This window comes from Sabethes cyaneus, chromosome 1 (assembly GCF_943734655.1).
Source record: "Sabethes cyaneus chromosome 1, idSabCyanKW18_F2, whole genome shotgun sequence".
Lineage (NCBI taxonomy): Eukaryota > Metazoa > Arthropoda > Insecta > Diptera > Culicidae > Sabethes > Sabethes cyaneus.
This window is the reverse complement of record NC_071353.1, coordinates 94,360,032-94,377,729: the sequence shown is the minus strand read 5'-3', so window position 1 is coordinate 94,377,729 and position 17,698 is coordinate 94,360,032. Positions and strand designations below refer to the sequence as shown.

The 17,698-nt window shown below is 39.9% G+C and overlaps 1 protein-coding gene across 1 annotated transcript; it reads left to right on the top strand.

Annotated features, from left to right (window-relative positions):
* Positions 1 to 12,808: 12,808 nt before the first annotated feature.
* LOC128745966 (uncharacterized protein K02A2.6-like) lies at positions 12,809 to 16,975 on the top strand. The gene has a single exon (XM_053843022.1). The coding sequence runs from the start codon at positions 12,809 to 12,811 to the stop codon at positions 16,973 to 16,975; it is 4,167 nt and encodes a 1,388-aa protein (XP_053698997.1).
* The last annotated feature ends 723 nt before the right edge of the window (positions 16,976 to 17,698 follow it).

Here is a 17,698-nt window from a genome sequence, read left to right as displayed (position 1 = left end):
TGCATAATGGCGTTTTAAATTTATCCTAATGCTGTTTAAAACAACAAACTTGCCGTTTAACAGCTGAAACATTTTTGGACTCTGCGGTCTGTTTGTAAACAAGGGCGCCAGTATCTGCCAGATGACGTCTATAGACCAATCAAGATGACGTCATCTGGCAGATACTGGCGCCCTTGTTTACAAACAGACCGCAGAGCCCAAAAAAGTTTCAGCTGTTTAAACGGCAAGTTTGTTGTTTAAACCGAGTTTAAACAGCATTAGGACTAAATTTAAAAGCTATTATGCCTGTAAAATGTTAAAACACAAGCTACATTCGCTATAAACGGAAAAGAAAGTTTTCCATTTGGTCTATAGACCAAATCATCATACCGTCAATTGACAGATACTGGCGCCCTTGTTTACATTTTGGAAAATTTTCCTTTTCGTTTATAGCGAATGTAGCGTGTGTTTCAACATTTTAAAGGCATAATGGCGTTTTAAATTTATCCTAATGCTGTTTAAAACAACAAACTTGTCGTTTAACAGCTGAAACTTTTTTGGACTCTGCGGTCTGTTTGTAAACAAGGGCGCCAGTATCTGCCAGATGACGTCACCTTGATTTGGTCTATAGCCGGCGAAAAGGTACACGAAAGGCAAAGTAAATTGATATATACCAGGTATGTGACCATCGAGGGTTGCATTAGTGTGTGTAGAAAGAAGAAGAAATAGTTCTGAAATATGGTGGAACTTGCATGAAAATTAAAACTAAATTAATTGTAATTAATGAATGCAGTTATATTATTTCAGAGAAATATTTGAACATTTACAATGAAATGTAAGGAATATATTTCAAAGTCATTTGCACTTGTAGCCTTCTTTATTATGCGTAAAAAATTTGAGAACATGGGTGACTAACTATTTCGATGTGCAATTGAAAAATGAATTAATGTTTCTAATACTCCACGATCAATACGGTATACGGTTGCTTAAATTAAAACACGTTCCATCCAACATTTTGCTTGCATGATGCTCTTGAATATCTGCCTTTGATGTCTTCTTTTAACAAATAGTTTTATTCGAATAGATGCTTGTGCTACTGCTTGAAAATCCTTAAGTTGAAGTCACTGTTCCAAGATGATACCTTTTTATCATAAATTTACCCGTCTCAACACTACGTAGAAAACCATAAAAAGTAATCTTAGATTGCTACAAAACGGTCTTAGAAGATAATTAACACTTTAAAAGCTTACCAGAAATCAGACGAAAAATTTCGCGGGCGGATAACAATGTTGCTCATGCTGCTTATTGAACAATCATGTCCGAGCATTTAAAAAAAAATCTTTTTTGTTTTACTACTTGTAGGAAAGCGATATAACGACATTTCTTTGAGACATCTTGATACCGTTTTGACGAAAAAATTTCCGCTTGCAATTTGGAATGTTGCACTTCATTGTATTCATGAAAATACATACTAGAAATAGTGTTCTAAGCATAAACATAAAAACTGTGAGAAAAAAATAGACAAATCTTGTGTATCCAACGATTTTTTTAAAAATTAACTAATTTTCCATACAAAATGCTCGAAATCTCAGAACTAGTGTAGATGTGTTAGTGCAAAGTGTATACCCAGGTAACCAATAAGCATTTCCAATGCAATTTAAAAGCAAGCCAATAAGCATTTAAGTTGCCTTAAATGCTACTTAAATGCTATTTTGGCAAAATATGCGGCTACTTTACTGCTAGCCCTCTTATAGTGCTGACAATGCTTATTTGCAGCTAGTTACCAACAAGAAGAATTTAAATAGAATTGTGTATGCCAATTTACAACAGTTATGCAGTCAAAAAGCTGATAAACAACAACCTGCAGTATAAAACGCCAGGGATGCTAATAAACGACAGATTTACTGCTTATCTTAATGCTTATTGGTTACCTGGGTATGACAGCTCGCATTGTCATATACCTGGTATATATCAATTTACTTTGCACGAAAGGCAAATATTATTGACGCGACAGAGCACAAGGCTTTGTGAGTAGAGAGAGAAAGAGATAGATATAAACGACTGGTGGGAACGAAATACTAGGGATGGGAACTATCATTAAAAATCGTTACTGATTGCTATCAGTAGTTTCCAGTACGTTACTGATAACTATCAGTAAATATCAGTAATTTTACCCATCGCGGCATTAAAGCAAAAAACAAGGTAATTGTAATATTATTACTGCGTTATTCATTGCAAGTTTACTTTGAAATTTACCAAGCTGGTTTCAGGGGGGCTCGCGGAACTGCAGACCACATTTTTTCGGCAGAAATGAGGGGAGTACAACGTGCCCACGCATCACATTTTGATTTCAAAGCAGCATACGATACAGTCGATCAAGACCAACTATGACACATAATGCACGAACACGGCTTCCCTGATAAACTGACGCGACTGTTCAGAGCTACATTGAATCGAGTGATGTGTTTCGTCGCGTCTCGAGGACACACTCGGGTCTCTTCGAGACGCGGCAAGGGTTCAAACGAGGTGACAAAATGACTATGATATCATAGCCGAGAACCTTGCAACGGAGGAGGCAATCTACACCAGAGTGGTGCGGAGTCTAGGAGGATCGAGTGAAAAACAAATGCGTCGAAGATCAGATACATGAAAGAAAGAATACATGAAAGGAAACAAACGCGTGCTTCTCACGAATAGTAACCGTTGACTACGATAAGTTCGCGTATTTGGAACCGCTGGTGAGCGCGGATAACAACACTAGTAAGGAGATCCAGCGGCGCTGAATGCTTGAATAGCGGGAAATCGGGCTTGCTTTACCCTTTGTAAATCGCTACGATCAAGAAGCATACGCCGCCTATGAAGCTGATAATGTACAAAGCTCTTATTAGGCCACTGGTTCTTTATGGACTTGAAGTCGTGAGGCTGCTCACGGAGCATATACGCGCCCTTACCGTGTTCGAGCGGAAAATACTGCCGACGATATTACGCGGAGTACAATCTGAAAGCGGAGAGTGGCGCAGACATAGGAATCACGAGCTACAAGCATTGTTTGAAGAGATTCCCATCGTACACCCGGCGAGAGGCAATAAGCTACTGTAGGCTAGACACGTCGTAAGGATGCCTGACGCCAGTGCGACGAAAACAGCTGTCTTGAACAATCCCACCGGCAGAAATAGGGAACGACTGGAAACAGTACGAGCCGTCTCGGCTCTAGGCTGCTGACTATGACGACGATATATTGTGTCATCCTCATCTATTGTGCACAACTACCGACCAATAAGTTTAATCTAACCGATTTTTCTAACGGGACGACGTAACTGTATCAGTAAATATCAATAACAGCGAAACCATACTGATAATTAGTGATATTCTTTCTTACTGATAACTATCAGTAGTTAATGATAGTTTTCCCATCTCTACGAAATACGAAAAAGCATTCTGTTGGATATACTCACCCCATCGACATCTCTATAACGAGCTGCAGTAAACGTCAGCGACAACATGTCCTGGGCTCAAAATTTGACAGCGGGCCCAAATCAGACTGCTGGCAGTTGAGTGAAACGCAGTGCTGACATGCTATCTCATTTTCGCACACACGAGATGTTGGCAGCGAAAACATGGTTGCCTGCCGATGGGTTGGATATACTTGACGAAGAAGGTCGTGTTTATGACTAGCTGCTGATATAGTTGGCAGGAAAGCACCACAATGGCGCAGACAGTAGGATCCACCTCGGTAAGTTGTTGTAATCATGCGGCTTCGGGGGAGCTGCAGAGTAATAATGGCAAAGTGGAGAGTGCGTGATGGGTGATGCGGGGACAGGTCTCGAACGGGCAAAGCTGGAATAGTTCGAAATTGTTAATTTATGAAGGTGTCAGTGGATTATTTTCCCTAGAAACCTTGCAGTAGCCTGGTGGGAAATCTATCAACAGCAATGACGAGTATAGAATGGTGGAAAGCAAAATAATATGAAATACTAAAAAAAATGTAAAGAGCGAAAAGAAACGACAGTAAAGTGAGTGATCAGGCCAAAAAAAACATGATGGTAATAAAATGAGCAAGCAAAAAAAAAACAAGAATGAAGGCAAAAAATAGAGTACAGTTGGTATAAGAAGAAATGATGGCATGTCATGGTAAAGATAATAAGGCAAAAAAAATTGTTTGACATAGTATGGTAAAAAAATGGCGAGCAAAAAAAAAATACGCAAAAAGAGTTATGTGCGTGGATAGAACATAATTAAGAGAAAAATAATGAATCAACAAGCAAAAAAGTTCAGTTGGAATAACAAATGATAGCATACGATGGTAAATAATCAGACAAAAAAAAGGTATAAAGCAAAAACTACAAGGTATACAGCCCTAAGGGTTATACGAAAGGGTGACGTAGGACTATATCAGATCATTAGATCAAAGACTAATGTAAACTGCAACGCCTGCAACCATTGAGACATAGAGATTTCTTTTAAAAATCACTTGTGTGCATCATAAAGGGTGAAATAGTAATGAATGACCAGCCCACAGATTATTGTATTAAATACCCAGGTAACAAATAAACATTAAAATAAGCAGTAGATCAGTCATTTATTAGCATCCCTGGCGTTTTATACTGCAGGTTGTTGTTTATCAGCTTTTTGACTGCATAACTGTTGTAAATTGGCATGCACAATTCTATTTAAATTCTTCTTGTTGGTAACTAACTGCAAATAAGCATTGTCAGCACTATAAGAGGGCTAGCAGTAAAGTAGCAGCATATTTTGCCAAAATAGCATTTAAGTAGCATTTAAGGCAACTTAAATGCTTATTGGCTTGCTTTTAAATTGCATTGGAAATGCTTATTGGTTACCTGGGTATGATTATGCGTAGCTAAATGTTTCAATAATCTTACTTTAACTCGCTTGTGGCCTTTAAAAGGGCTATTGGTTACAAATAACTTCAAAGCCAAAGCACGTTCATCGCGAATATGACGTGCCATTCGAATGTCCTAGTCTTTCGACATGAATGGCAACAGGCACGTTACTTAGCGGCATCAATTCACTGTCGCTTGCTCCGAGAAGGTTCTACTGGATTACTTTTACAGCTTACCGCTTGTTACATAGCACAAAATATGGCACATGCGCAAAAATTTCTGTTTTATTTGTATGAGAGTCCTTATCCTCCTACCACAGGGGTGAGGAGTTTCAAACCATCATAAAATAAATTCATGCCTCCAAAAACCCCCACGTGCCAAATTTGGTTCTTTTTGCTTGATTGGTTCTAGAGTCATAAGGAAATTTGTATTTCATTTGGATGGGAACCTCCCCTCTTAGAAGGGGAAGAAGTCTCAGTACACCATAGAAAAAATTTTTACGTCCAAAAACCCCCACATGTCAAATTTGGTTCCATTTGCTTGATTAGTTCTCGAGTTTCGAGGAAATTTGTGTTTCATTTGTATGAGAGTCCCCCTTTTACGCTCTCCTTAATATTGGCCTCTTACCCCCTCTATAAAATTGCTGGTCATTTTATCTATTCAACGACATATAAATTGTTCAGTTGCGTTCAGTAGTTTAGTAGTTATTAGCATTTGAAATCTTTCATTCAAACGTTACACTTCTATTTTCGTTTTCACAAAGTGCTACCCAGTTCCAGTATAGTAAACAAAGACGTAGTCCTACGTCAAAAAAAAAAACGACGGAAAAACGAATAGGAAAAGATGAATAAAAGAGAAGACAAAAAAATGGAATTCAGTTAATAATGGCATGTCTTAAAGAGAATGATCATGCAAAACAATTAATAGTATAGAAAAAACAAACCTAAAAAAAATGAATACGCAATAACTGTTAAAAAAATATGATAAGAGAAAAAATGATTGAATGAGTAGTCAAAAACTACAGTTCACTTGGTATAAAACTTAACGTACACTAAAAACCAGCAAAGAAATGTAAAGGAAGGATGCAAAACAAGCCACCCACAACGAAAATTGATTGATAGAGGCATGTAGTTGAAGGAAATTTTGTATAGTGGGATTTTTATTTTAGCATTATACGATTTTGGAAACAAAAGTACTTGTTTTGGCAACACAAAAAGTTTCTCTAACAAAAATATGCTTCAACAACTATTTTTTGCATGCATAAAACAAAGACTTTATGACGTCTGTATGTGGACAATAGAGTTTCTTGTAGAATGTATCGAAATGCAATATTTGCATTGACGTAGGACTACGTTTCACCGCAAGGTGTCAAAAAACTTGCGACAGATGTTATCGGATTATTTACGCATTAAACGAGTGGGATCGTAAAAAAAAATCGATAATTAAATGGTAATTAGTAAAGTTTTGTTACATTTATATTGAATGTCTTCAGATCGAAAAGCACCTCGATGTTGGCATGGTTTCTACCTTGGCAGTACTGGTGACACGCATTTTTTGTCAAATTCGAAATCCCACTACATGAACAGAAAGAATAATATATCACAGAGAACAGACATTCATCTTGGCATCGCAACGTGTGTAAAAGCTCAGCCACCATTTTGAAAGTAAGTGGTAATGCTTCCGCTACGTGGCGCTCACATCACTAATAGTATGAGCTTTGGTTATTAATGTCCGTCAATACACATCAAAGCTTTCGTCATACTTTCACCAAAGCATTCAACAGTTGCCACAGTAACTTTCATATATTGTTTACCCAAGCTATCGAACTTGAAATAAAGGTAAACATTTAGCAAAAATAGGAATTATTGTATAATTCCTTTTTAATTACTCAGAGAAACTGTTTCTGCATCGGGTACGAGCCATTGGCATGAAAATAAGCTGTGATTTTCGCAGCCGCCACCTTTGGATCAACGAATCGAAGCCAAACACCCCATCACCGGCGGATATCGATGAAGTGGTACAGGTTTTCCGGTGTTCAAGGATGAAAAGTTCACTGCTAGTACCACCGCGGTGGGGTCATGCTGCGTGTAACGATAAAATGGTACAATTGTTGAAAAACTCTAAATACTCAACTCTAAAAACTCAAAATAACGAAAAAAAAATTGAATTGCATTTTGGTTTCTGTTTTCAATATCTAGCCGTGTTCAACAACTAACATAAACAAAATTGATCCGTTGCTACAACCGTTGCTTAGGTTGCTACAGTAATTAACATTAGAGCTGCCAGTATTTCGAATATGTAGATTATGATAAGAATATATAATAAATTTGGCAACGTGGATATTGGGCAACTGGTGCACACTAAGAGAGATGTCGCTAGTGTCTTGTTTAAAAGCTTACACATCATTTGCGATGTATTGTATATGAACATAATTGTCTGTTCTCTGTGAATATATGTAGTGGAATAACCAGACAAATAAATAGATGGACGTTCAAAAACTAAGGAAAAGTGATGCAAAACTATGGTGTGCAATATGTAAATGTTCCACTTAGGGCAAATCAACAGACAGAAAAAAATATAATTTGCATTTCAGTGAAAATGAGCTAAGCTGAAATAATGACAGACAGAACAGTAAAAAAAAAATCCTTCATTTTGCGTTTTCGGCTCACAAGCTATTTTGCGCAACAATGTAAGTATTGAAGTATAATGCAAGCACTGTGTGAAAAATGTCGTTTTGTTGTTGTATTACAACAGTAAGAGTACTGCAGGATGAAGAAATATAGATATTCAGCTTTCGCTATTTGCACGAAACTGGCCTATTTACTGACAGGCTCTCGTTAATTGGGCTGGGTTTGTGAAAGCCGAGATTCGTTTGAGGGACACATCGATTTTGTTTGACGAAATCGTCATGGAAATGTTCTGCAAAATATATACCTATATATAATATTAACAATGGAATTATAGTAATATTTGATTTTTTTTCGTTGTTGAGCTTCGTTTCTTGATTATAAGTGAGTAAAAAAATAGGATTTGGCATTGCAGGACTTTCCTTGACAATGTAAATAGATATTGACATTTTCAATGACATGAATAATGGTAATGGTGATGATGGTATAAATAAAACGTTAACTTTCTATTCTTTTATTACTTTTAGGAAAGAAGAGTAGAGAAGGGGAATATTGTAGGGATTATAGTAAACAATTAGCATTATAGGGTAACTGACATGCAAATAATGAGTTTGAGGATGGAAATTCTGCATTTTGTAATAAGACACTTTAAGCGTGTACAAAAAAGTAAGCTGATAACGTGTCGAAAATCGTATGATCATCTATAGCCGGCGAAAAGGTACACGAAAGGCAAATATTATTGACGCGACAGAGCACAAGGCTTTGTGAGTAGAGAGAGAAAGAGATAGATATAAACGACTGGTGGGAACGAAATACGAAAAAGCATTCTGTTGGATATACTTGACGAAGAAAGTCGTGTTTATGACTAGCCGCTGATATAGTTGGCAGGAAAGCACCACAGTAACTATTGTAGAATTCCTGTTTAATTCTTCGGAGAAACTGTGTTTCTGTATCGGTCACGAGCTATTGGCAATTTTGGCATACAGGCCGAGAATAAGCCGCGATTTATCAGCCACCACCTTCGAGAGCAATGAATCCCAGCCAAACCGTTGCACCGGCGGATATCGTTGATGTGATGCAGGTCTTCCGGTGTTCAAAAATTCACTGTTAGTACCACCGCGGTGGGGTCATGCTACATGTAACGACGAAATGGAGCGATGCAAAGTTGAAAAACTCACAATACCGCCAAAATAACAGAAAATGTTGAATTGCGCTTTTCAATTCGCTGTTTTCAATAGATCATTTTGCGATGACGTCATTTTGCCGTCAAATGACACCACTTGGTGGTTTGTTTACATGTTTTTTGTCACATCCAGCGGTTTCGATGTGAAATTTCGTGAAGGATTACTGCATCAGGTGCTTTAAAATGCATGTAAGGTGCTTTCTCTTAAATAAAAACTATAATTTTTTATCATTATCTGCCGGACAAAGATAGAAAACTCAATTCAAACTTTAACACCATGTAAAAAAACCACCAAGTGCTGTCAAAAATGTGTGGTTAGGAGCTCCCGTGTAATGATCTATGTTTAGCCGTACTCAACAAATAACATAAACAAAATCGATCCGTTGCTACAACCGTTGCTAGGTTGCTACAGTAACTACACGGTAAAAAAAGATCACGTTGAAGAAAAGTGATTTACCATTGAATTCGCACTACTTGCCAAACAGTTCAATACGAAATACAGATCCCTTGAAATGAATCAATACAAAACATGATGACATCAACAAGAAATCACTTCAATTGCAATGTTTTTATACATTTTTGTTCACGTGCTGTGGTTTGAAACTGGACAGGTAATCAAATCAATTAAAATTATGTTATTTATTATAATTTCTTTAATTACATATGTAATAAAATGCGTCACATAAAAACCATGTAATGTATATAATGAAGAATGGTAAATAATAGCCAATCTTCATAGTGGTTGGCCTGGTTGGCGGACTGATTGCTATTGTCCGGTACTTGGAATCAGCACCGGGACCTTAAAACCAAATGCTAATTTATAAATTTTAATCACAGTTACAGTTCCTTGTATACTCACCCTGAAGAGCATATAAGCGATTCTATTCAATGTTTCTATCACTTAAAATACATAATTTTTCTCTGCTGCCACGAGTGAAAATTTTTTGCTGACATGTACATTTTTGACACTTGTGAAATGTGAACAATTTAGATTTCAATGGGCAAAGACAGTAGTGATAATTCTATTGAAATGCATTATAATTCGATGGTGATTTCTATTGAATTGTTTTCAATCAAAGATGTTTTCATTACAAATTGAGAATCACCTGAAAATCAAAGGTAAATCACTTTAATTTACAGTGCAAAGTGTCAGACTGAATCAAGTGCAAAAGCACTTCAATTAAGCGTGACGATTTTTTACCGTGTAACATTAGAGTTGCCAGTATTTCGAATATGTAGATTATGACAAGAATATATAATGAATTTGGCAACGTGGATATTGGGCAACTGGCGCACACTAATAGCGAATTCATAAATTAACCTGGGTTCGTGCCAACTCGAACCCGAAATTTATGAACGATACGGGCAGTTTGACAGATCGACCCGTAAACCGTAATGCTAGACAGTTTTAACCTGTGCTTCAAACTGAATGCTGTCAGTTTAACCGAAATACAATCTCGGTTAATTTATGAACGCTTTGACAGCACTTCGATTAAAACTGAGTGCCAATCGACCTGAGGCAGGTTAATTTATGAATTCGCTATAAGAGAGATGTCGCTAGTGTCTTGCTTAAAAGCTTACACACCATTTGCGAAATATTTTATATGAACATAATTGTCTGTTCTCTGTGCTTAATGCTTATAAAACGTATATTAACATTGTTGATGCATAGAAGCATTAACGTAAATCAGCCTTGAAATCAGCATTAAAGAAAGCAATATATGCGCATATAACGTAACAATATAATGCAAAACGAGCCGTAAGTGTTGATGAATGGCTTGTACTTGACTTCTTATTTTGCTGCGGCCACTATTTGTGCCCTCTTCCATCTGACGGTTGCCGTCTTTTTCTACCCTATTGGTAATGCAGAACAAGTAGCTATGATATGAGAGGGAATATCACCAAGATTTAAATACGACTAATTTCACCTCACTCAATCACATCCGCTATGGTTTAGATAGCAAAGGTGCAAGGAAACGAATGAGGTTGCATGACTAACTCCCGGTTCGAGCCCTGTCTAGGTGGTAAGATTATTCAGCATTTCCAAAAATGGTTCTGTTTATCCTGCTCCCCTTGAGATGCAGCAAAAAAAATCGCTTGCTTTTTTAGTTTTTTAAATCCCGACCGAATCTATTTTTATTTACTATAACAAGCAAACGATATGCCATCGATACTTTTTCGATACGTCGATAATGTAGACAAAATGACGTTTCGTCTAAGCCTCAAACAAACACTGATAATGCTTATTGGATGCTTGTGGCGTAGCATTTTAACAACCCGCTATTTCGCCTTTTTACCATTATGTGAGTTCTATAGAAGTATATAAAGAAAAATATGCTTTTAACCATAGTTCTGTATGCTTATACAATGTTGTCCAAGTACTAGTGTTTAGTGCTTACTGGTTACTTGGGTAAGGTCGGTGGTGACCGGTGATTGCAATTTAACTAGGTGAACTCTTCGACCCCTTCACTTAGGGGTCAACGCCGTCAATAGTTGCTCTCCGTTCTACGAAATAATTGATTGTGCGTATTGTAATATAGTTCCACTTTTACTGCAAATTGTTCAACTAAAATTCAGCTCAAAACTTGCTACCCAAATAAATACTATGCTGGTGAATGACATACACACACACACACACACACACACACACACACACACACACACACACACACACACACACACACACACACACACACACACACACACACACACACACACACACACACACACACACACACACACACACACACACACACACACACACACACACACACACACACACACACACACACACACACACACACACACACACACACACACACACACACACACACACACACGCACTCACACACAAGCACGCATACAAACATACATGCATGCATGCAACCGCAATTGACCGCAGATTCAGTTTTTTTGATCGATTAATTTACAGAGCCAGACGCCTAACACCAAACGTGGGAAGAATTTTTCTGCGGCCGAAGACCGCCAACTCTATTTATCTTGGATAGCAGTCTCCGAAGATCCTATAAAAGGTACAGACCAAACACTTACAGTCTTCTGGGGTGCTGTCAAAGAGCATGGGAAGTTTGAGCTACGCCAAGCTGATGGTTTACGGCAACGATGGGGCCTAGTAAGCCGGGCCGTGGCCAAATTTGTTGGCTGCTACAACAGCGTCTTGTTACTCCACCAAAGTGGTACCACTCCAGAAGACACGTTAGAAAAAGAATTGACAATATACAAAACGGAACAAAAAGACGAGTTTAAATTTCTCGAATGCTGTGAGGTTTTAAAATCTTATCCTAAGTTTTCTTCGAACGGTAATCGTGGTAGCGCTGCTGGCAATAACTCACAAGGTAAATAAAATGTTTGGCATTTACTACTACTACTAACTACTACTACTACTACTAACTACTACTACTACTACTAACTACTACTGCCACTAACTACTACGTCTTTTCCCAGTTTGCACCCCACCCTTGATGCTGGATACGCCCTCTACCGCCAGGCCGGTTGGTCGCAACACGACCAAAGCTGCGCTACTTAACAGCCAGCTTGAAACCAGGCGGGTAGAGGCTCTAGAGCGGATCGCAGCGGCCGCAGAGAAAAAGACCCGGCTTTTGAAGGAGTACAATGAGACGCTTTCAGAAGCGAATATTGTCAAGATAATTACTCAGCCGTTGGAGGGATTAGACGCTACATCGCTCGAACTGCTGAACTTGAAGAAGCAGCAGCTCTTGACAAAAATGCTAGCGGAACGACAAAAGGATGAAGGAAATGATGAGAACGTGGCAGAGAATGATGTAATAGAATTTCTTTACGAAGAGGATGAACAAATGTCGGAACACACACTGGAGGATATCCTGCGTGGTTAGGCGAGTATGTATGGATATATGTTTAGTCCGCTAAATTTTGACAATTTCACACCCCTGTGTCATAACTTTGCCCATTATTAATTACTTTGCCCTAGCCATACCTGAATATATATAGATATACCTTGCGACAGCTGTCAATATTCCCCGCGCTTTTGTAAGCTTCTGCTGAGAATAAAACAAGTAATTGAAAGTACTACACGCGTTTTCATTTCGATGCTGTACGAAATTGTCCCCGTTATTCTTCCGCGTTAGTTACGGACCTACAATTGGCCACCAAATACAACAGTTAAAGTGACGACAAGGATGGTAGATCCGTTGCCGGATCCGGGTTTTCCCGGTCAAATTGCTGCTGCTGCCGTACCTGCTTCTGGTGTTCCTGCTGCTGGCGTAGCCGCTGCTATGCAATCTTCGTTTTTCATCGATCCGTTCGACCGGTACAAGATGAAATGGTCGAGATGGATTGAACGGTTGGAAGGTGCGTTCGTATTGTTCGCCGTACGAGAAGAATCCAGACTCTTCATGCTGCTTCATTTTATGGGAGGTGAGATTTACGATATTTTGTGCGATAAACTTGCACCAGAAAAGCCGCATACGAAAACGTACGCCGAAATCGTACGTATGCTGGAGACACATTTCAACCCAGAGCCTTTGGAAATATTGGAGAATTTTCGTTTCAAGTGCAGGAAGCAAGGTGATGAACGACCGGAAGAAAGTATTGACGAATACTTGATAGCGCTCCGAAAACTTGCCATTACTTGCAATTTTGGAGGTTATCTTAACACTGCATTGCGAAACCAGTTGGTTTTTGGACTGAAGAATGGAAAAATCCAGTCCCGATTGCTGGAGGTGCGAAATTTGACCCTTGAACGAGCTCGTGAAATTGCGGTTTCAATGGAACTGTCCTATAAAGGCGAAAAGGAGATCCAGTCGAAACAAGGAAAGTCGGAGGTTAACCTGGTCGAACCTTCAAGGAGCAACGTTAAACTGCAGGTAAAAAGTACAAATAAAAATTCGAAAAATAAAGATAGTGCTGGGTCAGGGAAAAAAGGGGAATGCTATCGATGCGGCAACACCTCTCATTTTGCCAACAAGTGCCCGTATATTCGTACCGTTTGCAACTATTGTAAAATGGTTGGACACCTACAAAAAGTGTGCTTAAAAGCAAAAAACGAAAGAAAATCGAAACCAGAGACTCATCTACTGGAAGAGGCTGGGCCGGATGATGTCCAGTGTACGTTGGATGAGCTATGCAAGTTAGAGGCGATTCGTAAGCCGTCAGTCTCAAAGTTCTGGTTAGAGGTTAAAGTTAACAGTGCTACTATTTGTTTTGAAATCGACACTGGTGCTCCCGTTACGATAGTGAGTGTTGAAGATAAACAAAGATTCTTCCCTAACGCGATGCTGCTACCATCTGATATGGAGCTGGTTAGTTTTTGCAATACCAGAGTCAATATCGAAGGGATGCTGAAGGTGACCGTACATTACCGTGCTAAAACATATTCGCTACCACTCTACGTGTCAAGCGTGAGGAAGCAACCGCTCCTGGGACGTCAGTGGATGAGAGAGATGCGTATCGATTTAAATGATGTTGCTTACACTGATGTTCATGCTGTTTCTGCTGCTGCTGTGTCACCGAAAATTACGAATGCTGCTGTTAGATCGCTGGTTGAGAGGTATGCAAATCTGTACGATCCGTCAATCGGGAAGATTAAGGGTTTATCTGCAAAGCTGGTACTGAAAGCAAATACGGATCCACTGTACATTAAAGCGAGACCAGTACCTTTTTCTCTACGAGAAGCAGTCGAAACCGAACTCGACATATTAGTGCAAAACGGTGTATTGCGAAAGGTAAACCATAGTGCGTGGGCCACACCAATCGTTGCGGTACCAAAGTCCAACAATAAAGTAAGATTGTGTGGTGATTACAAAATCACAGTTAACCCAAATTTAAAGGTTGACTCTCATCCGTTGCCTACTATAGAGGAGTTGTTCGCTAACGTCGCCGGGGGTGAAAAATTTACAAAAATCGACCTGACTCAAGCTTACTTACAGCTAGAGGTTGATGAATGTGACAGGGAGGTATTGACCCTTAGTACGCACAAGGGTTTGTACCAACCTACGAGGCTTATGTATGGAATAGCGTCTGCACCTTCCATCTGGCAGCGTCTTATGGAGCAAGTACTTAATGGAATCCAAGGTGTTACTGTTTTCTTGGACGATATCCGTGTCACTGGCCCAAACGATATCATCCATTTGCAAAGGCTTGAGGAAGTCTTAAAGCGCTTGAGTTCCTACAACATGCGGATCAATCTGGACAAATGTACATTTTTTGCGAACGAAATTGAGTACTGCGGGTACTTGATCAACAAAGACGGTATCCACAAGGTCCAGAAAAAGGTCGAGGCTATTCAGAATATGCCGATTCCGGAAAATAAAGATCAGGTACGATCATTCGTGGGACTAGTGAACTACTACGGCAGATTCTTTCCGAATCTTAGCACGACGCTGTATCCTCTGAATAATTTGCTGAAAAACACAGTTCGTTTTGATTGGACAAAGCAATGCGAAGAAGCATTTAATAATGTGAAGAAAGAGATGCAATCGGAGAAGTTCTTGGTACACTACGATCCTTCACTACCGCTCGTGTTGGCCACTGATGCATCACCTTACGGTGTCGGTGCAGTACTCAGTCACATCTACCATGATGGTCCCGAAAGGCCTATTCAATTCGCATCTCAGACATTGAATGCTACACAGCAAGCCTACAAGCAAGTAGATCGGGAGGCTTACGCGATCATTTTTGGAGTTCGCAAATTTTATCAGTACCTATATGGAAGACGATTTACTTTGATCACGGATAACGAGCCAGTCAAGCAAATCTTTTCCGATACCAAGGGCCTGCCGAAGATGTCTGCACTAAGAATGCAGCACTATGCTACGTTTTTGCAATCGTTTAGCTACAGCATCCAGTTTAGACCTACGAGTAAACACTGCAATGCTGATGCATTCTCAAGATTACCGTTGAAAAACAAACCGCCAGACAATGTTGTTGAGGAAACAGATCTACTCGAGATCAATATCATAGAGACTTTGCCTCTGACCGTGGAGGAGTTGTCGGAAGCTACACTTGCGGATCAGACCGTTAAATTGTTGGTTCAAGGATTGCGCAATGGGAAGACCGTTGAGCCAAGGCATCGATTCGGAATTGATCAAACGGAATTTACACTTCAACAAAACTGTGTTATGCGTGGAATACGGGTGTACATTCCACCGAGTCTTCGAGCAAAAGTTCTGGCTGAGCTGCACTCTACCCATTTCGGCACTTGCAGATTAAAATCGTTAGCACGAGGATACGTATGGTGGGAAGGTATCGATAAGGACATCGAGAATTTGGTGCGGAATTGTTGCTACTGCCAGTCTTCACGACCTGAACCTGCCAAAGTACCAACACATTGTTGGGAAACTCCACGGAAGCCGTTCGAGCGAGTTCATGTGGATTTTGCTGGGCCGTTTCTCAATACCTGTTTCATCGTGTTGGTGGATGCATATACAAAATGGCCAGAGGTGCGGATATTGAACGATATCACTACAGCTACAACAATCAAAGTTTGCCGTGAATATTTTGCTACGTACGGTATACCGGCGGTGCTTGTCAGTGACCATGGCCCCCAGTTCACCTCTGACGAGTTCCAACGATTTCTTAAGATGAATGGGGTTTACCACAAAATGGGTGCACCGTATCATCCTGCAACGAACGGGCAAGCAGAACGGTTCATTCAAACGTTTAAAGCAAAACTAAAGAGTTTGAAGTGCAATAGAACGACCATGCACGCCGAGTTGTGCAATATTCTACTCGCTTACAGGAAGACTGTACATCCTGCGACGGGCAAGTCGCCGTCAGCCATGCTGTTCAACAGACAAATACGATCCCGCCTGGACTTGCTGATACCGGATCCGACCGCAGTATCTAAGCAAGTTAAAGGCAACGTACGCGATCTCCCTGAGGGGGCGAGAGTTGCGGCGAGAGACTATCTTGACAAAGATAAGTGGAAGTTCGGAACCGTTTCCGAGAAACTTGGTAAACTGCACTACAACATACAACTTGACGATGGGCGATCTTGGAAGCGACACGTTGATCAACTTAGGGAAGTCGGACCGAGCTTGACAACACACCCATTAGTAAATTCTGCTGAGTTTACACTTGCGGAAAACTTGAACGATGTACCATGCAGTGGTCAGAGTACGTTTGGAAACGAGATACCTTGTACACCATCACCCAGTCAGATGACCCGTGAACACCCTACACCACCATCACCTCTACCTGCGGAAAACAAGTTGGCCGAAACCGTGACTGTTTCGAAATCTGTTCAACCAGGAATCGACAAAGAGGCACCGTCTGTGACGAACTACCAGCAGCTACCGAGAAGATCGGGAAGAGTAATACGACCACCAACGAAACTTGATTTATAATTTTATTATATTGTTAAATGAATACTGTTAGGGGGGAAGAGCTGTCATAACTTTGCCCATTATTAATTACTTTGCCCTAGCCATACCTGAATATATATAGATATACCTTGCGACAGCTGTCAATATTCCCCGCGCTTTTGTAAGCTTCTGCTGAGAATAAAACAAGTAATTGAAAGTACTACACGCGTTTTCATTTCGATGCTGTACGAAATTGTCCCCGTTATTCTTCCGCGTTAGTTACGGACCTACAATTGGCCACCAAATACAACACCCCTGTGTTTCACATTCGGTCGAAAGTAGAACAGAACGGTCGAGGGTCGAGCAGTTGTAAATTATGGTTCCAAAAATGAGCTCGAAAAGTAGAACTGCAACTCAGCGTTGCGAATGACCAGTTTTAGTTGTAGTTGTAAAATAGACCAGCCCATACAAAATATAACAGCGTTGGGAACGGCCTAAGGTTTTAACATTTGTATGGTTTTACACTGAAAACTCACAGCAACACTTGCGCGCCGCGGTATGGCCATGTTGCGAAACATGCTTTTTTTGAAAAATGAGTGGTTTTTGATTGGACGATGGAATTAACGCGAGTGTCTCGTCTGTTTGTCTGTGCCTAAAGCTTCACTGAGAAAAAAACCATGGTAATGCGAAACATGTATGCATGGTCATCTTAACTATATTGCAATATTGTAGCGCTTACCATGATTATTGTCAACTTGAGAAGTT